The sequence below is a fragment of the Equus asinus genome, chromosome 4, assembly GCF_041296235.1.
Source record: "Equus asinus isolate D_3611 breed Donkey chromosome 4, EquAss-T2T_v2, whole genome shotgun sequence".
Lineage (NCBI taxonomy): Eukaryota > Metazoa > Chordata > Mammalia > Perissodactyla > Equidae > Equus > Equus asinus.
Window position 1 is genome coordinate 120,661,895 of NC_091793.1, and position 22,246 is coordinate 120,684,140.

Here is a 22,246-nt window from a genome sequence, read left to right on the forward strand (position 1 = left end):
TTTCCGTCGACCGGAAGAAGAAACAGCATCCAATCGGCGCCCGTTTCTCAACGGCCAATCATACTTCGTCTTACATTGCAGCGCTGGGACGAACGGAGCTAGAGTTCTCTGTCTCTCGGCATTTTGCTACTACTGTCACCTGGAGCGGAGTGCACCCCTGCGGCTGTATGTATTGTCACCTGAGCACTAAGGGACGAGCAGTTCAGCCCTTCTCAGTGCTGGCTGGATTTGCTTGTATTTGTTCCCAGTCGCCGCTCATGTAATGCACTCCCTTAACCAGGAAATTAAGGCATTCTCCCGGAATAATCTCAGGAAGCAATGCACCAGGGTGACCACGCTATCTGGAAAGAAAATTATAGAAACATGGAAAGATGCCAGAATTTATGTTGTGGAAGAAGTAGAGGCGAGCAGTGGGGGTGGCTGTGGTTATGTGCAGGACGTTAGCTTGGACCTGCAAGTTGGCGTTATTAAGCCTTGGTTGCTCCTGGGTGAGTATATCTATTTGCCACTAAGTCATTGAGTGCTTTTAACGATGTTACTTTCTCTTTTTTTCTCCTAATGTGTAATAGTCTGTACTATCAGCTCTCCTGACGAAAAGTTGAAATGTTTCCTTTTTTGGATGTGGAACGTACATTAGCTAGTTAGGGATGTTTCTGCACCACAATATATCCATAAGAAGCATAGATTTTAGTAGCACATAGCACACACATAGGATAACACATTGATGTTGTGTTTTCTTGGATTATAAAAGGATATAGCCTTTAAAAAATTAAATTTAAAAAATGCTTTTATTAGGCAAAACTACAAGTGACAAGGATTAGAGTTGTAGAAAAGTTAATCCTTGAAATAATCAAGTGCTTGTTTGCCTGCTTTACTGTTACAAACCATATGGAATGCATGCCTTCTATGGCCACATCTGTTCATACCTGCTGTGAGAGTTTGGGAGAAGGCGGGCTTTTATTTTATAGCTATGAGTCTGATGTTATTATGATTTCTTGTATTATGGAAAATATTGTTTCCCTATACAAAGCATAATCCACAAATAGAAAAACGATGCAAGATTGTAAAAGTACGAGCTTGTTAGCTTGGCGAGAATACTACATGGTATTCTTAAAAAAAAGTCAACAATGTTTTCAAGTAGGTTTGAATTATTTTTCATTTATGAATAGAGAAATTAAGACTTGGAAAGATCAATGATTTGTCAATATTTATGCAGATAAGCCATTCTTGAGTAAAAGGAACACTGAACGGGGAGTCAGAAATAGCCAGGTACTATGCAAAGTGCACACAGCATCTCACTCCTTTTTTAAAAAAACTGTGAAGTAGAGATTATCACCTCCATTTTACAGATGAGAACTGGATTTAAGATTGGTGAAGTACTTTCACAAAGTAACACACCTAGTAAATAGCAGAGCTGGGCATCAAGCTCAGCTCTAATTGGCACCTCCTCTCCATCCTTGTATAGCCTGCCTCAGGGAGTCCAGATTTTCAGCCCTGCTCTGCCTCGAACTTAATGGAGGAGCCAGTGCAAGTCATTTATCCTCTCTGGTCCTCTAAAAACCTATCTGTAAAACTGATGTTAACAGTATCTGCTTATCTCCTAGGGTTGTCCTGACGTGGTTGTGAAAAGTTTTGAAACAAATCAATTGCAGTATATGAGTTATGATTGTATTATGTATTATATGAATTGTTACATAAGCTATCTTTAAATTCACCAAATAAATATCTCCAACTCGGGTCTACCCAGTGGCGTAGTGGTTAAGTTCTCATGCTCCTGCTTTGGCAGCATGGGGTATGCGGGTTTGGATCCCGAGCGCGGACCTACGCACCACTCATCAAGCCATGCTGTGGCGGCATCCGACACAAAAAATAGAGGAAGATTGCCACAGATGTTAGCTCAGGGCCAGTCTTCCTTACCAAAAAGCAAAACAAATCTCCAACTAATTTCTGTAGCCCAGTGAAAAATTAAGTGGGTCATTTAGCTGGTCTGGAGGGTTCACCCAGGAATTGCACACCATGTCTAGGAAAGAAAATATGTACAGGCACATTTTTCGGTTATTTGGCTTCCATTTTAGTAATAATGGTTTTAAGTAATTACAGTAGAACTTTAAAATATCATTCACCTCAGAGTCTTCATGAACTTTGCTTGTTATTTTTTATCTAGACTTACGCAGCATGAACTGATCAAGGAAATGTTCTCAGTTTGGCTTTGGAACCCTTCCCAGGATCCTGGGAGAGTTCTGGGAGGGACTTGTGAAACTAGGCCTTATCTGGTCTCCTCTCTGAACGAGGAAATGGGATATTTTCATCAGGCACAACCTCCTTTCTTCTGAGAGGTAGATGGACCTTTTTCTGCCTAGTTACAAGTGCCTTGTTCCTGAGGGACCTGCGGATGGTTACAGCTAAAGTTCTTCCACATGAATGATGCAGGGGTTGTTACTGACCAGACTAGGTTTCTCTCTGGAGATGGGGGTTGTTTTTAGGTTGCTTCAAAGAGCTTCCTTCATCTCTTCAAAGCAACATCACTCCCACCTAGCGCTCCATGCCAATTAACTTTTGGTTTTGGTGGGGAATAAAGAAAATGGAGAGTTGTAAAGATAATCTGTCTTTTTTGGTTAGCTCATAAATTCAAACAAGCTTCTGCATTTCAAAAATCTTACATAGGCCCTTGAACTATCTAACATAGTCAATGAACATTTTCATCCTAAGCTTTGCAAATTATATTTTTACAAGAAAAAATCACTAGGACTTTTCTTAAATCCAGCTTGATTTGTAAAAGTAGAAAATTCCATTTCTCTTGGGTAGTTAAAAGGCACACTTACTATTTGTTATATCCATCCTGTTAAGAAGTCCCAACTGCTGACATTTTCAGATCGTCTCTTCAATTCTAGGTGAAAAGCTTGGCATTCTTTATAAGGTTCTAGAGGATTTCTGATATCTAGGAAGCCCAATAACCATGGGAGGCAGATACTACATTAAATTTGTATAGCTCTTTATTTTTAAAATGATTTCACAAATATTATGTTACCTTATCCTTACAGTAATTTATGATCCTATTTCTATCCACTTATGAATGTTTACTCATACAAATTTTCTCTAATAAAACATTTCTGTTTGGAATATCCTTTATTTCCCTTTTCAATAATGTAATAATGTTTTTTGGTTTGTTTTCATGATGATGAAAATAACAGTTTGTAAATTAAGACATGCTACATCAGAATTTATACAATACTTGGCATTTTCATAAAAAGGATTTCTTAAAAAAATAGAAAAAGGATTCTAGAGATCTTATGTAGCCTATTTTTTACGTTACATATAGTATGATTGCAAAACATTGAACTTGTTAGAAGTCCCAACTCCAGTAGCATGTATTCTTTCTAAACCAATCACCTCATCTGTAATACTTTCATAATAATCGTTGGCCAAGATAATAAATATTAGTGGTTTGTAAGTGTCAATGTAAAATATAACTATAAATTGTTATCATTATTAGACCCCTTTGTTTAGTTGTATTCCTATTCATTAACTTCTTTTATATTATTTTTAAAGTTATCATACAGTAAAATTAACTTGGTGTTCAGTTCTATGAATTTCAACACAATTATAGATTCATATAGCCATTGTTAAAATCATCAAATTCTTAAAGTTGGTATTTGTTTTTAAATTTTCATTGAGAGAGTTTATAAAAGGATAACATTCTGCTTTTTCAAAACAAAGGTCTAAATAACACATTGTCCTAATATATGATTTACAGTGTTTTTATCTTTTAATGATGTTTTTCCAATAAAAGTTTTAACACAAGACTGCAACATAAAGCAACCATTTAAAATTGGAGAAAAGCTAATGTTTGTAGCTAGAATTTAGAGAGAATTAACTTGAACTGACTACTCTCAAGTATTGAAACACAAGCCAATGACCTGAAGTCCGTTTGTGCGGACTAAAACTGTTCCCCACACTATTAACACTCATGTAATTTTCCTATTGTTTGAAATGGCAGAACATATAAGTTGCATTTTTCTCATGTCGAGAACACTAAATTTGTATCAATATAGTCATATTCTGGAAGTCACTTTCAAAATATGACAGCCAACTCTAAAATATTATCCACCTGTTCTGTTTGGTGTGTGTGTGTGTTTAATGGAAATGATCAAAGTGTCCAGCTTTGATAAATATAATAATTACGGTCTAGGGTGAAAAAAGGAAAGAATTTCATTCATGCATGTTTCATGTTTTTGCTATTTTAAGAAATGGGCAGAGTAGAATTATTATTTAAAAGATGACATGCATAGTAAACCACCAAATTTCAGTTAACTTATTTGAACTTATCTTTTTTCCTGAAGATAATTAGAACTTTCCACAGAAAACTGAAAAAGAGAAATTACTTTTTAATTATGAAGTATTTAAAATGTATAGAAAATTACAATAATATAACACACAATTATGTATCCATCATCCATTTTTAGCAAATGTTAATGTTTTGATAGGCTAACTTTTAAGTAGAATAAAGTTGAATGTAGGCTCAGTAAGGAGACCATGAGCTACCTATTACCAAGAGAGTATTGGCCAACCAGCATGCTTGCTGGCTTTTCAGCTACCTAAAATCATGTAATAGAAGCTGGCAGATTTCCCAGATAGGTAAGGTAAGAATAGCATTGTTTATGGAAATGGACCCTAATTCAGGAAAGTAAAATACTTGACATCTTTCAATAATAAATGCCCTATCTTTTTCAGTTGTGTAACTCACTTTATTTTAACTGGTTATCCTCCTGTATGAATTTGCTTATTAACTAGAGTCATCTTCCGAGTGTGGGAGATCTGGAAAGCCAGCTTTGACAGGAGGAAACTGTAGATGCATACAGCCCTAGTGGTACATGGAACGTGGGTGGACTTCTACAGACCAGCAATGTTTGCTCTAAGCTACTCGGTGTTCCCAAACCAGCTGGCATGAAGTCATTTTGTGGGTATCTTTTTTTTAATATCCTTTTTTAAGTTACAAAAGAATTAGATATTCATTATAAAAAATACAAATGAGCATAAAGAAGGAAAAAATCACCTGAATCCCACTGCTAACATTTATTTCTATATACTTCCTGTCCGTTTTTAAGCATGTATTTTTTGCTTTTACAGAAATGGGTGATGGTATTTTGTAACTTGCTTTTATCACCTATTTATTGAGAACATATTTCCATGCCATGTATTCTTCTACATTTCTCATTTCTAATGGGTGTATATATTTCACTACATAATTGTACCATCTTTTATTCAACCCAACCCCTATTATTGGGCTTTTGGGGTTTTTTGCTTGTTTTGCTTTTTGTATTACGAACAATACTATGATGAACATCCTGATAGCTAATCTTTGCAACATCCAGGACTTTTAGGACAAATTCCTAGAAGTGGGATTTCAGAGCCCAAGAGTATATACAAGATGAATATTTTTTGGTGAATATTCCCAAATTGTCTTTCAGAAAGTCAGACTGAAGTCCTCCCAAGTTGTATTTTTTAAAATAAATGAATGACAGAATTGTTGCAAAATTGGATAAAAAGTCAGGATGATTATTTTTGTGTTCAAGGTGATATGATTTATTTCTTACAGGGTCACAAGACGCTGCTCATGATCTGGATACACTGAAAAAGCACAAGGTAAAAAAAAATGCTTCAGGTCTTGGACTATGTATAGGAAGTATTTTAATTGTTACATTTATTTAAGAAAAACTATTGGTCCATTTCAGAGTTTAATTGGTAACATTTTAAGCTATCATTTTAATAAAGCTGCAAAAATTATTGCACCTAATTCAAATATGTGGATTTGTAATCCATCTTTCCAGTTTTATATTCTCTCAGTCTCCCTTCAGGTATCCTCATGAACCTGACTTTGGAGGCACGTCTTCTTGCCCTGCTTATGTAGTTTCTCTTTGTGGGCCAGACTTTCCTCTCCTTTCTTCTTGTTCAAGACCTACCCATTCCTTGAGTCCCAACCCACATACCACTTCTTCCCTAATGCCATTTCCTCCCACCCTCCCCTATACAACTGATGTGGTTTATTACTTACTTCAATATTTACTAAAACAGTTTTAGCCGTCTATTTTGTCAAGCACTGTATCAGCCTCTTGGAATTGCTATAGTCAGAGGAATGCAAGAGGTTCCTGTTTACATGAACCTTATGATCTGAGGGGCAGGGGAGGGAGAAAGAAAAATAACCACCTACAGTATAGTGTATTAGGTGCTTTCATAGGGAAGTGCAGGGTGCTATAGGAGTGCATAGGAGATGATGCCTCTAACCCATACTGGGTTGGGTTGAGTTGAGATCGGAAGGTCAGAGAAGTCGTCCTGGAGGAAGTAATATTAAAGTTTTGCTCTGAAGGAGATAGGGAGGGAATAGACAGAAAAGTGTTCAGATAGAAGAAATGGTTTATGTGAAGGCCCAGAGGCAAAAGACAGGCTGATGGTTTTCGGGACAGAAAAGAAGTTCAGTAACCCTGGAACAGAAAGTGTGAGAGAGAAGGGTACCAAGAGACAAGGCCGGAGAGAGAAGCGTGAGCCAGGTCATGAGAGTCCCTGTAATCCAGTGTAAATTGTTTGAACTTGATCCAAATGACAGTGGAAAGCCATTGGAAGGTTTTACCCAGGGATGTAACAGGATCAAATTTGCGTTTTGGAAAGTTGCTTGTTGGAGGCAGTGTGGAAAATAGATTAGAGGGTTGCTCAAGCTAGAAATGGGGAGACTAGTTATAAAGCTGTTGCAGTAATCTAAAAAAGATGATGGTGGTTTAGATTAGTATTCAGTGGGAGTAGAGAGAAATGGATGGATTGGAGGGTTTTTGTAGGAGGGTAGAATTCTCACAATTTAGTGATCGACTACCTAGGACAGGGTTGGAGGGGAGGGCAAGGTTGAGGGAGAAGGAGTCAAAGCTGATATCCAGCTTTCTTGAGTCAGTAAGTAGGATTGGTGCCATTCCATGAGATAGGGAAAAAAGTAGGGAAGAGCTGGTTTTGGAGGAAAAAGAATGAGGTCAGTTTTGAACATTTTAAATTTCAGATGCTGTGGATAATCTCGGTTGTTATTCAGTAGACAGTGTGGATATATGGGGTCTGAAGTTCAGGAGAGGTAAAACTAGAGATTTAGGAATCTTCAGCTTATAAACAGTGATTGAAACCATTGGAGTAGAAGAAACTACCTGGGAAAGATGTAAAATGAGCAGAGAAGGAGGCCTATGACGGATCCCTGAATGCTACCAACCTATAAGAAATTGTCAAAGGAAGAAGACTCTGCAGCAGGAAAGGAGGAACTAAGGGAGGTCGTAGGAAGTCAAAAAAGTGTGGTGTCATGGAAGCAGAAGAAGGAGTGTTTTAAGAGGAAAGAGTCACTGGTGTCAGATGCTGCCAGAAGTTTAAGTACAATGAGTACTAAATTAGGTCTGCTGAACTTTGCAACAAAGAATTTGTTAGTGACTTTGGTGGGAACAGTTTCATATGAATTGGAGGCAAAAGCCAGATTTCTGAAGATTGAGAATTGGAAGAAATGATGGCAGCAAAACAAAAAGAGAGGAAAACGGCAAGAGCCAGAAGTGATGAGATCAAAGGAGGGAGATGGGAAAGTTCTAAGTATGTTTTAAGGCTGATGGTAGAGGAAGGAACTGAAAATACAGGAGAGCAAGAATTGTGGCTAGAGGGAGGTGCCAAAAAAGTAGGAGGCAGTATGACCACAAACACAGGTACCAGAATGAGCCTTATAAAGGATGTTGGAACACATCTTCCACTGTAATAAGAAGGCAGACGGAAAGGGTGGGTACACCTGTAGGCAAGGTTGTTAAGTTTGATGGTAAGATGTGCGGGTTCCTAGGTGATGGCTTCTCTTTTTATTCTAAAGTAGTAAGTGATGTGATCTGCTGGGAGTAAGGAAGAGATGGTAGGGTTGAAAGTTATTAGGAGAGTGGGGAAGGTTTGAAAGAGCTGATATGGAGAATGAGGGAGAGAGCCGACTAGGGAAATAGAGTAGCTAAGCATTGCTGAGGGTCAAGAGAGGTTGGCTCTGATGAGTTTATGGTGGCATGAATGGCAATATTGTGACTTTTCTCCAGCAATGCTTAGCAGTCTGGGGACAGAGTGAATTTTTACCAGACAGGTGCAGGGAGGGTGGACCATGGACCATAAGCTGAATAGAAAAGGAAGTGAAGGCAAGAGGGGGCTGACAGATAGGAAGAAAATATAAAGATCAAGGACTCAATGGCTCTTGTGAGGTCTGGTGGGAGTAACTGAATGAAAGAGCTAGAAAGAGAAAGAGTGGGATGCCTAAATTAATGTCATCAGAGTTGGAACAGTTCTGGATATTGGCCGTGAAGGCGTGTGATTGAAGTGAAGGGGTGGTGAAAGTCACTGGAGATGAGGTAGTCAGGGAACTGTTAAGCCCAAATGGAAATTGATGTCACCCAGGATAATGGTAGGACTTGAGGTGGGATTCAGACAACTGACAGCCAGGTGCTTGAGGAATGCAGCGGATAGAAGATGGAATAATCAGTTTGTATGAACCTCAAAGAACAAGGATTTTTACTGGACAGTGAAAAGATGTGAATTGGAAGAGGCAAAGAATAGCCAAAAAGAATGCAGCCCTGCCTGTCACCATGAGGTAAACGGGATGCTAGGCCCTTTTGTAGGTGCCGGAGATACAGAAATGAACAAGCAATAAGGTCCTTGCTCTTAAAATATGATACTTTCAGATGAGAATACATTCTCTGAAAGAATCAAAACAAGGCAATGGGAGGAGTGGCAGGAGGCCGCACAAGTCAGGCTAGGGCTGTCTGAGGGTCTTACATTTCAACTGATACCCTAAGACAGGGTCAGCCATACTTGGATCAGGGAAGAGCACGTCAGGCTGAGAGATTAGCAAATGCGAAGGCTCTGGAGGGAAACAAGTAATCTCTTCTTCCCTTTTGGTCCCAGAACATTTTGTTCTTCTCCTACAGTGCTTAATACCACTGCTTTGTGTTAATAACCATCAGTGAATGTGTTTTCTCCTCCTCTATCATTTAGCTAACTTCTAGAGGATTGGAGACCTTGTTACCCACAGTTCTGAGAAAAGGTTTTGATTGAATTAAGCCTAAAAATTTTAAGTGATAAATACTTGCCATTAATTTCTCCAAGGAAATAACTACTAACCAATTCGATAACTAATTTGATGTTTACTTGTCAGCTTACTTATTTGTGTTTAAACTGGACTCTCCTTGTTTTGTTATAGTAATTACTGGCTGACAATAAGAGATAATGGCCTGGAATTGCATAAGGATATGAGAATTACTGTATTTCTGAATAGGAACCCTCTTTGATCAATATTTTAACATAAATAGAACAAGTTTCAAAGTCTCACTTACACTAATAAATTAATATTTCTCAGGGTAAAAATGAAAAATAGAAAAATGGATAAATTTGTTCATTGGCAAGTCTTGTTATTATTTATGCCCTCTTATGTTACACTAGTTCAGATTATGTTTCATCCTGGTGATGTGAGCCTAGTAGCTGTTTATAAGTTCCTTCTGCTCTGCACACATGACCCTGTACACAAGAGGCAAAGGTAAACTGAGCAGCTGAATAGAGGGTTTCTAGAAAAATTTAAGGATGCTGCAAACCAAAATTATTGATTTAAATGCATGGCACATTTCAAAGGGATATCCTAGCATTCAAGTAAAGTGCTGTGACTAGTAGAAATTCCTACAGAAATTTAATTTTAATGTTTAGATAGGGTAATAATAGTTGCTTTATTAATAAGGTACTCATTGAGTGCTTGTTGTGTGCAGAATAAAGCACTATGGGGGATAGAAAACTAAGTGTAACCTAAAATGTTCCAAGTTATTTATTGCAGCATTGTGTTTAATAGCAAATTATTGAAAAAAAGCATGTGTCCATCAATGGGGACTTAGTTACGTGAACAGTAGCACACACACCATAGAATACTATATAACTATAAAAAAGAACACACACAAAGGGCCTCTACATACTGATATGAAAAGATCTCCAGGACATATTTCAATGGGGGAAAAACCCCAAAGTGTTGCCTTTATGAAAGAAAGGGAGTAAATAAAATATCTGCATAAAGATACTCTGAGAGAATGTACAAGAAACCAACAAAGCTGGTTACTGTTAGGGTGGGAGATACTGGAGTAGAGAGGGACAGGGTGAGAGCAAGACTTCTTAATGTTTCTTTTTATAATTTTTTATTTTTGAGCCAATTCAAAAAATAAAGTTTTATTAAAAATAGAAATAATAATGCCTAAATGTGAGGATTAAGTGAGATAACCTGTATACCTAGCACATACTAAGCATTCAATAAAGGGGCTGGGGCCGGCCTGGTGGCACAGCAGTTAAGCGCTCACGGTCTGCTTCGGCGGCCCGGGTTCGCTGGTTCGGATCCCAGGTGTGGACATGGCACTGCTTGGCACGCCATGCTGTGGTAGGCGTCCCACATATAAAGTAGAGGATGATGGGCACGGATGTTAGCTCAGGGCTAGTCTTCCTCAGCAAAAAGAGGAGGATTGGCAGCAGTTAGCTCAGGGCTAATCCTCCTCCTCCTCAAAAAAAAATAAAAGATAAGGACTTCAAAATGTATTAAAAAAAAATAAAGGGGCTCTTTTTATTATCCCCATTATGAAGGGCATCCCAAGGACAGCCATCGTTAGGACCTCTATAACTACATTTGGAAGTATGCTTGATTACTAGAAGGGTTTTAGGCTGAGTCCCCAGCACCAACACTACCTGTGATTCAGAACAGTTCTTTTCAATCAGGACCATTCAATCAATACATACATAAATTACATTTCCAAATAGCTGAACTACCCAGGCATTGGGTAGTTCAGTAATCCACAGTATTTGTAAAGCACTTTTACCTTTTTACATGTTGTACCAAGATTCTTATTTGGTCTTCTCCATAATCCTGTAATGAGAGATATCTATCTCATTACCCTATATATCTTCGCTGTATATCATAGGATGTGTGTGTGTATATATATTCTGTTAGAGGTCAGAATACACATATATTCCTGGTCTTTGGAAATCTAGAAAATGGTTGCGAAGACAAGGCAAATACATCAATATTATAAGACATTGGAGGATATCACGTAATTAAGGACAGAATCATATAATCCTGGGAGTGAGAAAGTGACTTGACATAGTCAGGTAAGACTTCACTGGGGAAAGCAGAAAGACTTTTCACACTTTAATCTCCTAATGAGGTTCTTCTCTTCTTTCTGGTTTCTCCCATCTCCTCTCAGAGTCTCTCCTGAGTAGACATTTGAGGTTTTTTCTCTTGTCTTTCTTTCACAAGGCAGTTAGGGTAGGAAATGGCCTATGGCTCCTTCTTCATGAGGCCTTGCTCCATGAGTGTCTTAGTCCTCTTTTAGTTTTGAACCATGGAAACATGAACCTTCTAAATAAGGAAGAAGAATGTGTACGCTGGTACAGGGCGATCTCTGGAACGAGGACAGAGAGTGGCCATACCAGAGAATGGATGGCTATCCAAGCTAGCCCTTCTCTCCCACTGGTACCATGGCCTCTCTGCACATTGACTCTAATTTTCTCACTTGGCAGCAGGAATTTTTCAGTTTCTCTGAGCACTTAATAGAAAATGGCCGTCTTAAAGCTCTCAAGGTTGTGGATCATTTTAGCTGTCTTTTAAACCTATTTAAAAAATTTCTAAAGATAATATGATCAGTCTAGCTTAAGTCAAGTGTCCATCCAAATCCAGTCAGCTGTGCTGAGAGGAGAACTGGGGCCCTGCCAGAGCCATACGTGTGAGGGTGGTGGGGGCAAGAGAGGCAGGGCTAGACAAAGACTCTAAAATATGTGTGAAATACGTGAGAATACTGAGATTAGGTGAAACCTAAGACTCATGCTAAGAAAAAGAATAAATACAATGAGAAACATTGTCATGACAAGAAACAGTGACTCATTTTTCTGATCCATTTAGCCTTTGGATTCCCTTAATGGACTTTCCACATGGCTCCTTCCTCATGCTTGGTGGACTCAAGGAAAGAGGCTCAAATGCAAGGAGGAAGTAGGAGGTTGCTTATGTGCACCACCTGAAGGAAAATCTTTCATGGCCATCCCCTCTTTCAACCAGACTAATTCATAAGAATCTCTGGATATGAGGCCCTGTGGCATTGATAGTTTTAAAATCTCACCAGGTGATTCCAAGGTGCAGCCACACTTGAGAGTCGTTGTACTAATAAAGAATCTTAAAGAAAATAGGGAAATAATTATTGAAAGGGAAGTTGCATGCCACTGATGCACTTCCCCTGTTTAATAAGCTTTTTATCTGGACGTTCTTTGATTGATTGATTGATTTTTTTGGTGTTTTTTTTTTTGAGGAAGATTAGCCCAGAGCTAATATCTGCCACCAATCTTCTTCTTTTTGCTGAGGAAGACTGTCCCTGAGCTAACATCCATGCCCATCTTCCTCTACTTTATATGTGGGACACCTGCCACAGCATGGCTTGACAAGTGGTGCGTACATCTACACCCAGGATCCAAACTGGTGAACCCTGGGCCGCTGAAGCAGAATGTGTGAACTTAACCACTGCACCACCAGGCTGGACTCTATTTAACAAATATTTTAAGCATTTTCTGTGCTAAGCTCACTCACAATGCTTACTTATACTGGTGAGTAAGCTAAACCTGGTCCCTACCCTCATGGAGTTTATAGCACAGTGCAGGAGACAAATAATCTCTAAGTGATAGGGGATGTAATAGGACAAGTATAGGGGGCTATGAGAGTATATAGAAACAGCACTCCTGGTGAGGGATGAGGCAGTCAGAGAAGGCTTCCTGGAGGAAGTATCATTCAAATGAGTCATACTTAAATTTTTTGTTATTCTTGTTACAGATCTCAACATCCTAGTTTCTTTTTAATTAACCTAATTCATGGGAATTTTTAAAAATCATCTCCTTTTTTTGTTCTTTAAGGTGACTCATATTCTCAATGTTGCATATGGAGTTGAAAATGCTTTCCTCAGTGACTTTATATATAAGAGCATTTCTATATTGGATCTGCCTGAAACCAATATCCTGTCTTATTTTCCAGAATGTTTTGAATTTATTGAACAAGTGAAAATGAAGGTAAGTATTGTTTTGATCTGCAGTTCTTCAAAAGGAGAAATTTAAAAGTATGGGTCCATTACCCAATCTTTATTCTTTTTGTAAAGAATATATAAAGAACCAGTAGGAAATTTCCCCTCCAGTAATATTTCGTTATTCCCTACAATTATTTAGTTATGTAATTGCTCTTTTCTCAATGTCATATTTACTTTTAACATTAATTCAGTTTCTCATCTTCCTAGGCCTTCCTGAGAAATCTTAGGGGATAAAATTCTCCACTTACGGAATTTTCCTGTGAATATATGCACTTAGATTTCCTTTGACAGTTTGTGACCATCTGCCTTCTGACCACATGTCATACTCCATCTGATTATCTTGCAATAAGACTGCTCTAGTCCTGTTAGTGTATTTATGAGGATTAATATGCATTCATTTTCATGGCTGAGGTGGGGATTGTGAATCTAAGCATTTTTGACAATGGAATTTTAGGGCCCTCTAAGGTCTAAATGTGTTGCTTTACTGAGATTGGATGAAAGTGCTGATCAGAAGCTGTCCATTGGGTCTCTGACTTTAGAGGACCAACAGATAATATAATACTTCAATCTTGGTATTGGATTCGAGCCAGCACTCTGACAGGCAGGGCTTCTAGGTTGGCTATTACCAATAATTATACCTTGAAATGACATCACTTTTAGTAGTGTATAATTCTTACAGAATTTATGTGGGATAAATGGATGGGACTGTAGAAGCGCTTACAGAAAGAAGTTAACTCTCCTGGTGCACCTAACAATTAATGACGGTTAAGATTGGAATCCAGCTTAAATGAATTCTGTCTGATGATCTCCCTTCTACCTGCTCTCCTTCTCTTTCATTCTCCCTTCCTTCCTTCCATTTAGTAATATTTATTGAGTGCCTTATGTGCTCAGCACTGTTCTGGGTGTCTTCCTGTAGATTACCAGGAAAATATAAAAGTATTCAACCCTACTGTTCAACTTTATTTAATAGCAGATATTTGGATGAAAGAAAAGGAAGAGGTTTTCTAAAACAAAGCCTAATATTGGCCACTCTGTTCTCTTGTGAAAAGTTTTATAGGCTCTAGATTGTAACATTTCATTGTGCCAGTTAATAGTGTTAAAAATAAAAATGATAAAGTTTCTGTGTTAGCCGCTTCTCTAAGGAGATATAGAATATACCTTAGATGGTAAAGGAAAAATGTAGACATCATCCATATTCATATTAATATTAGAAGATATATACATGTTGCTAGTAAAAAGTGGAAAGGGTAATAGTTAATTAAAATGGTTCTTAACTTGGGTTTCCTAAAAAATGAAGCCTGAATTAAGGATTAAGAGCCGATGCTTCATTTGAGAGATGCAATCCCTAGGCAGTGAGAGTGAGAAGAAAGAGAAGTGATTCAGAGAAGTCTGAGAAGCAATGCAAAATGATGTGTTCACCTGCTGAGCACAACTTTACAATGGGCTGACTGTGAAATAGCTGGGTGCTCAGCAGGTACACCTGCTCTGCCACCTAAGACATCTCTGGGCAGGGAGTACAAAGAAACTGTGCCTCAATATAGACTTTGGGAGGGAGAGGAGAGAGAGAGAATTTATCTGCCTGGCTCTCTGTCAGCTCCTACTTCCCATTGGTCAAAGTTTACCCATGGAGGAGGTAACTAACCCCACAATTCCAGATTACAACACTCCACTCCTTTAGCAGCCACCTTGAAGACTAACCCAATGCCCTGGGTGTGACTTTCTATCCAGGTGCAGAAGCAACAAGAGAATCCAGAACTCAGGGTGAACCTTCTATGCAGAGGTCACCACAGGGAAGAGTCAGGCCTTCTTAAGCAAACAAAACTCAGTAGGCCTAAGGAGAGCAGCTGGCCAGAGGTGGCAGCCGGGGTGGAGCAAGCTGAGTGACCATGTGATGATGGCACGAAGAGAATCTGAGAAGGTGCATAAAGTGTTTCTGCTGCAAGATGTATTAGAATTCCACAATGTGTTCTAATTTCTCAAGCTGTGTGTTTTATACTGGGACCCTAACCTCAGCCAATAATTCCTTGTCCTGAAGACTCTTTCTTGTTTAGATTAATACATATTTAGTTTTAGCAATAGACTTCATGAATTTTCTTCATTTTTTCTAGAAGAGATATCTTCATGACTTTGTCTATTGTATACGCAACTGTTGTTAAATCTAATTACTCAGTGAATTGCTTATTTCAAAACTACCTTTTAGGCTCTAGTTTGTTGTTTTCATCTTTTTACATACAGCTACCAAATGGAATGTCTTCCATTTTCCCACATCTGTCTTCATTTCCCTCTGTACTTATAAAACTCTGTTTGGTTTCTCTGTCCTTCCTCTCTCTCTGCCTCATGCATCATTTGTCAGGTTTCTGCCCAACGGGACAGAAATACACATGAAAGGAAAATAGTAAGGTAACTTCTATAGCCTCAGGAGTTCTTTTAGGAGCTAAATTTACTTGGCCTCTCTTTTTATGTGCAAAAGGTTTTGCCTGTTAGTATGAAAATGACTATTTGATATTCTATGTATATTATTTATTTTATAAGATATGGTTTTAAAAACATGATATAAGTAATCCATGTTCACTATAGAAAAATTGGAAAATACAGATAAATAAAAATTAAGATCACCCTACTCTCACCACTTAGACATAACCACTGTTAGCATTTTGATACATTTTTCTAGACCTTTATCATTTACTTATTTAAAAAAGACCTGGATTTGGCTCAGTTAATCTGTCAACAAGTATTAATTACACATTCTGAGAAGATGTGAGGGATACCTATTGCTGCCCTCAAGGAGCCTGCAATCTAGTTGAAAAGCTATTCATAACAGTGTGAGAACAAAGAAAACATTAAAGTGGAAATACTGTAGCATTAATAATAACTATCTGCCCATAGCAAAATGGTGATTTGACTTTTTTGAGAGAACACTTTCCTCTGAGGAATGCAGAACAAAATGAATTTATTCATTTAGCACACTTTTATGGGCTACCTACTATGCGCCAAGAATTGCACTAAGCAGTAGGCATAAAAGATGGCTAAGATATCCCTCCTGTCCTCATCTCACTTGGAGAGAGCCAGGCCTCTTGGAAGGGGAGCCAGAGTTAGCTGGACCAAGAAGAGGAGCAAAGGTCTTCCGGCGGAGGACAACAGCAAGTGCAAAAGAAAAATTGCTTTATAAATTATTTCATTGTCACTATTTTGAGTTCTGGAAAGGGGACCTAAAGCCAATAATTTTTCTGGAAATACTTTCAAGGACAACATGATACCTAACGAGTAATGAAACATAAATACGTCAATTTAAATGTTGTAGGAACCAACAGAAAGGTAGCTGTCACCTAAATAATGTAAGAGAGAAGAAAATACTAACATTAAACACTAGCTAAAAATGGATGTACAGTGTATAGGACTGAAAATAAAGCTAGTTTCATTTTCAAAGGTATATGTATGGATCATAAATAGAGATGACTAGTATGTAGTCAAATATTAAAAATGACATTGAAGGTTGTATCTTATAACCTTATGATTCCAAGTTTCTTTGGAATATCTAATTTGTTTTGAGTTCAAAGAAGTTCATTAATAGTTTTCATCAGTTACTGTAATATGATTTTTAAATGTCTTAAGTCTCATAAAAATGAGCTATTGTACAAAGTGGTAAAAGTTCCATGTATGTATAGTGAATATTTGTGTTTTGCTTTTCTTGTACAGAAACAGTTAAAATTTGTAAATGAGTCGAAAACAATTGAAATTGTATTTTTGATATGAGGATTTGCAAAATATTAACACATTTTGTTGTCAGTCATTTGGCTTTCTTGAAGTGAGATGCACTTGCAAATTTAATACAACACATCTGGAAAAGGAATTTTGCAACAGATTTATGAATCTGAGAAAACTGCCTTGCAAAAGTAGAATAATCCAATGAGTCATAAACATGGTATTGTTAATGTATGCTTTGGGTAGAGAGTTTTCAGGAGTAAGTTTTGTTTTTTTCCCCCTTTCCCTGTTCCCATCTTTCTTTTGTGTTTTATCCAAGAAGAATAAGGAAATGAAGAAACTAAAACATTTAATTCTGTAGGATGTGCTCACAGTTCGCTACATTTCATTTAGATCATTAACTTTTTAAAAGGCTGAGCTAGGTCACCCTGCGTCAGTGCTGCCCCATCAGATCTATCACGTTCATTATTAATGCGCTATTACCCCATCAGCATTGGTCTTGCACTGTGTCCCTTTTTACTTGTAAAGTATCACTTGCAAGTTACCTGAAACGTTTTTCATTTCTTGACCTCATGCTGGTGTCTAATTACCTTTTCCACTTCACATTGTCATGAGCTATTTGTGTCATCATTTTACTACCTCATAAATTTAACTATTTTTTAAGTTACTTCCCTCCAGAATAAAATATATCCAGTGTTTCCTTGCTGATCATTTTACACATAGATTTCCAAGCCAGTGACACTAGTTTCTTTATGGGAATGCTCTGTGGACCTAGAGTGACTCAGGCTTTCTGTTTAGTTTTACAATTATGGTTTTATTTATGTTTGCATATTTATTCCCTGTGATTTTTCTCTTGTTTATAGACATGTAGCTACTAAGTTACAGGCCTTTATGTATTCTTTACTGGATTGGTTCAGTTTATAAAAGATACTATTTCAAAATTCCAAAAACATCATGAAAGCATTTCATTCCTGGGGGATGGAAAGAAAAGGTGTTGGTTGGTTGATTGATTTTTCCATTCATTGCTTACAATGAATTGTATTTTGATAATTGTATAAATTGAGAAAATGATTTTTATTTTATAATTTTAAGCAGTATAAGAATGTGCAGTTGATTTAATAACCTTTCTTAAGTGAATAATGAAGATTTTTGTTGGATTTTATTGCAGGATGGAGTGGTTCTTGTTCATTGTAATGCGGGAGTTTCCAGGGCTGCTGCAATTGTAATAGGCTTCCTGATGAATTCTGATGAAATCTCATTTACCAGTGCTTTTTCTTTGGTGAAAAATGCAAGGCCTTCCATATGTCCAAATGCTGGCTTCATGGAGCAGCTTCGTACATATCAAGAGGGCAAAGAAAGCCATAAATGTGACAAAATACAGGAATTAGAAGGGGATAACAGGTCGTGAGTTACATTTTAGTGGATGATGGACCGCTGTAATTTCTGAATTGGCCTCTCCAGTCACCTCTCCACTTTTTTGAAGTAGACTAGTGAAAACTTCCTTTTCTCTTGCTGTTTTCAAGTGGAAATGGAAGTCAATGGATTGTCCTGAGCTAGTGTATAAATAAACATTTAAGTTATATTAGTTTTCTTTGGTATTATAGTGTGTGATTAAATGCTTCTTTGATTTGCTAAGGGAAAATAACAGTGTATTACCAATAATTGACTTCTGTAGAAGGAAAAGGTTTAAATTTAAAATCCGTATTAGAGCATGGAAAAATCAGTTGATTGAAACTTTTGCTATTTTTATATTCCAGCAACTGTTTCCATGAAGGAAAAAACTTGAAGTGCTATTTGACGTACTGTTTCAGAGGGAAGTAAATTTCTTTGTAAAGAATTTAAGATTAAAAACGAATACCTTAAACTTCCCAAGAGAGGTAACCAAAATCTGGAGGTTTACACAATATCTATATAGTGGTTACAATATTCACAAAATTTTTGTCCTTTTATGAAAACTTACCCACTTTTCATTTTTATTTTTACTTTAATTCTATCGCTTGCGTTTATTTTTTATTTTTAAAATTTTTTGCATACATGTTCTCTCTTACGTTATTGTGAGCTTATGGTTCTTTAATTAGGTGACCTGGGCTGTTTTTTTTAATCCTGGGTCCCTAGCATTCTGTTTTTGAGTCCCATGTCATAATTTTTGGTCTTCTTGGATCTGTTTTACACTGAAAGTTCATTTTTTAGATGGGATTTGTTCAATGATCTGTTTTCTAGTTTGGTATTCGACTAGAGGACATTTTTAAGGAAAGAAGACTTATGGTTCTGTAGGAAATTTGAAATACATTGTTAGGAAGCCTAACATAATTTGCTATTTTATTTCCAGCCAGAGACTTTGAATCATTTCTTTTTTTTTTTTCATTGTCTCCATATTGGCAAGGCTGAATTCTGTACATTATAAATTTGCTTAGGGGTCAGCCCCATGGCTGAATGATTAAGTTTGAGTGCTCTTCTTTGGCGGCCCTGGGTTTTGCTGGTTCAGATCTTGGGCGCGGATATGGCACCACTCGTCAGGCCATGCTGAGGTGGCATCCCACATAGCACAACCAGAAGGACCTACAGCTAGAATATACAACTACTTACTGGGGGGGCTTTGAGGAGGAGAAGAAGAAGAAAAAAAGAAGATTGGCAACAGATGTTAGCATAGGTGCCAATCTTTAATAAATAAATAAATAAATTCGCTTAAAGATATTCTTTGAATTATTCAGAATAAAATGTACTTAAAATTAATTATGGTAATTAAGATAGAATTCATTTAATAGCTTTCAAGTAGCCTCTCATGACTTAGACAATATCATTGCCATTTAGGTTTTATTGACAAAGTCCTGAGCTCTCTTTAAATACACATTATAGAGAGCAAGCATATTCCTATACGTAAGTTGGAAAGTGCCCATTGAGCACATCTGTGCCTTTGAGAAGGCAGGCTTTCTTATGCTGTCATGAGCAAAAAGTATAAGTGATAAATACAAATTATGTTTCGAGATTGCTTATAGTCTGAAAGGTGCCATCAAATGCAAAACTGTGAACTTTGCTTCTGTTGAGAAGCAACATAAATGTAATCAACCTACAGTGAGCTGTTTGAAGCCACCCATGGAGACAGAATCCTCTTAAATATAAAAGACTGATGTATAATGTTGTCTTTATGGTCAGTATTGCTGAGGGTCTGCTAGGTGAAACTTTTCCATTCACATGAAAGCATTTATTTAAATATGGTTTCTTTGGCTAGGTGCGGTTTAGTTTTCAGCTTTTAAGTGTTGTGACATGAAGCCTTGAGTAGAACCCGTTCATAATGGATAGTATATTATTTATGTCTGTAGTTTGTGTGCTTAGTAGTTTTCTGTAGTTATCTGGTTATGGTGCAAACACATATCTTCTGTATCAGCTACAGAAGTGCTTTGAGCATCAGTGTTGTTTTATCTTAAATGATAGTAGTTTGCTGTATCTAAAATGGATCAATGAATGTAATTCAGTCTTTTAAATTAGGAGTACTGTGTGAGGTACTATGTACAATAGGTCATATATATTATATAGTAGGTTTACTGCTCTTCCCATGGATATAAGTCACTATGTCATACCTCGTTATTTATAAAAAGGAAACTCTTTCATTATGATCCTCCATCTCACATATTATACATTTTAAACAATGTATACCAAATATAGGTCTGTTTTGAGGAAGAGGAAAAAATATTTCAAGGAGTTTTTGCATGTATTTTAAAACACATTTTTCTACCATTTTTTAAAGGGAATAGGAAATGAAAATATTACTTGTTTTTAAACATTGGAAACAAATAAAGAGCCTTCTTAGCAACCTGAAAAAGATAAGCAGAACAAAGGTATTGGAACATATGATAAAATTCTACTTATTTAAGGTTAATTTTTTAAAATGTTTTGCTTACTTTATGTTTTAATATAGGTTTATGATTATATATAATTCGAATTGAAAACCCAAGAAGTATTTAGATTTTTGGAAAACCAAAGAAATATTTTTCTTAGATTCTTCTGGGAAAAATTTAGACCATTATATTGATTTAAAGACAAAGATTTCAGAAGAAATGGAGTATAGGATTTAAAATTGTTATTGCAGTTTTACGTTTGCATCCCTTCTTCTCTACCGAACCTTGATTGAAATGTATGACTATAGCACTTGGAATTTTTGTTTTTTACATGTGACTTGCGGAACCTACTTTGATTCTGATTGGTAATTTCACTGGTGATGGGGAAACCTCTTGAACTTGTCAGTGTGATTATTAGAAACTCACATGGTTCAAATATGTATAGAAAGTACCCCTCAAAGTAGTTTTTCCAAATAGTCTTGAATGTAGCAAGTATAAATCAGAGTATTGTTTTATAATGTTATCTAGTGAATTAACTCAATGAATGAATACCTTCATAAGCAAAACTATAATACATTTTAAAGTAACAAATGTAGCACAATGAATTATTTGGTTTTGCCAGGCGAATCTAAATAGTTGATTTTTCTGCCCAAGGATCCTGAGCATATTTAGTCACTCTGTAGTTATTTAAGAATTTAAACCAGAAGATTTGAATGTTTTATATTCTTGTAATACATATAGTAGCATTTACAGTTAACAAATTTATGGTTTGTTTCCATTATTATACTTTTAAACATAACATAGTTAAACTTTTCTATTTCAAGTGAAGTTTTGACTTACTTATTTTATATCTATATTTATAATGTACTCTTTATTATTTCTAGATATTGATAAACTGTAATAAAAATAATAAATTTACTATTTCCCCCTGTTAATATCTTTATTTCTTTGAGGTTACTTGTTTTAAAAGACTTAACACTTATTTGCTGTCAAATTCTGGGTTAAAAAAATCTGTTGGGAGCCAGCCCTGGTGGTCTAGTGGTTAAGATTCGGAGCTCTCACTGCTGCAGCCCGAGTTCATTTCCCGGTCAAGGAACCACACCACCTGTCTGTCAGTTGTTGTACTGTGGTGGCAGCTCACATAGAGAACTAAACTAACAACTAAGATAGACAACCATGCGCTGAAGCTTTAAAAAAAATCTGTTAGAAGGACACAAAATTATACCTTTTGGAATATAAATTAGTTTAAGGTCTATGGAGATTTGTTGTTCTAGCTAATTCAGGAAATGAAAAGCTAAAGTAAGGTCTTATAATTGGCATTACTGGGGGTAAATTGGCAGTGAAAATTCAATAGAACATCCTACTACTTGAAGTCAGGAGAAGATGCCGGATTACTCTGGGCTTAAACCACTGACTGTTCCAACCATGACAACACTGAGACTGTTTGGACAAAGTCCGGCTCCCACCTCCCGCCTTCACACATCGGGACTTGTTCTGACCTCAGTGCTGACTGCTTTCTCCCTCACTCTCTGCTTTAACCACACTGGCTTCTTTCCTATTCCTTGAAAATGCATAATCAAGACCCCATTT

At 36.9% G+C, this 22,246-nt stretch overlaps 1 protein-coding gene across 2 annotated transcripts; it reads left to right on the forward strand.

Annotated features, from left to right (window-relative positions):
- The first annotated feature begins 56 nt into the window (after positions 1 to 56).
- Positions 57 to 21,574, forward strand: DUSP19 (dual specificity phosphatase 19). 2 transcript variants are annotated; one of them, XM_044768605.2, is made up of 5 exons: positions 95 to 488; positions 5,597 to 5,643; positions 12,952 to 13,104; positions 14,847 to 15,036; positions 17,989 to 18,125. In XM_044768605.2, the coding sequence occupies exons 1-4, from the start codon at positions 263 to 265 to the stop codon at positions 15,000 to 15,002; spliced, it is 582 nt and encodes a 193-aa protein (XP_044624540.1). In that variant the 5' UTR covers positions 95 to 262; the 3' UTR covers positions 15,003 to 15,036; positions 17,989 to 18,125. The 2 variants fall into 2 exon arrangements, with proteins under 2 accessions (XP_014691096.1, XP_044624540.1); XM_014835610.3 differs by lacking the exon at positions 14,847 to 15,036 and having other exon boundaries at positions 57 to 488; positions 17,989 to 21,574.
- Positions 21,575 to 22,246: the final 672 nt, after the last annotated feature.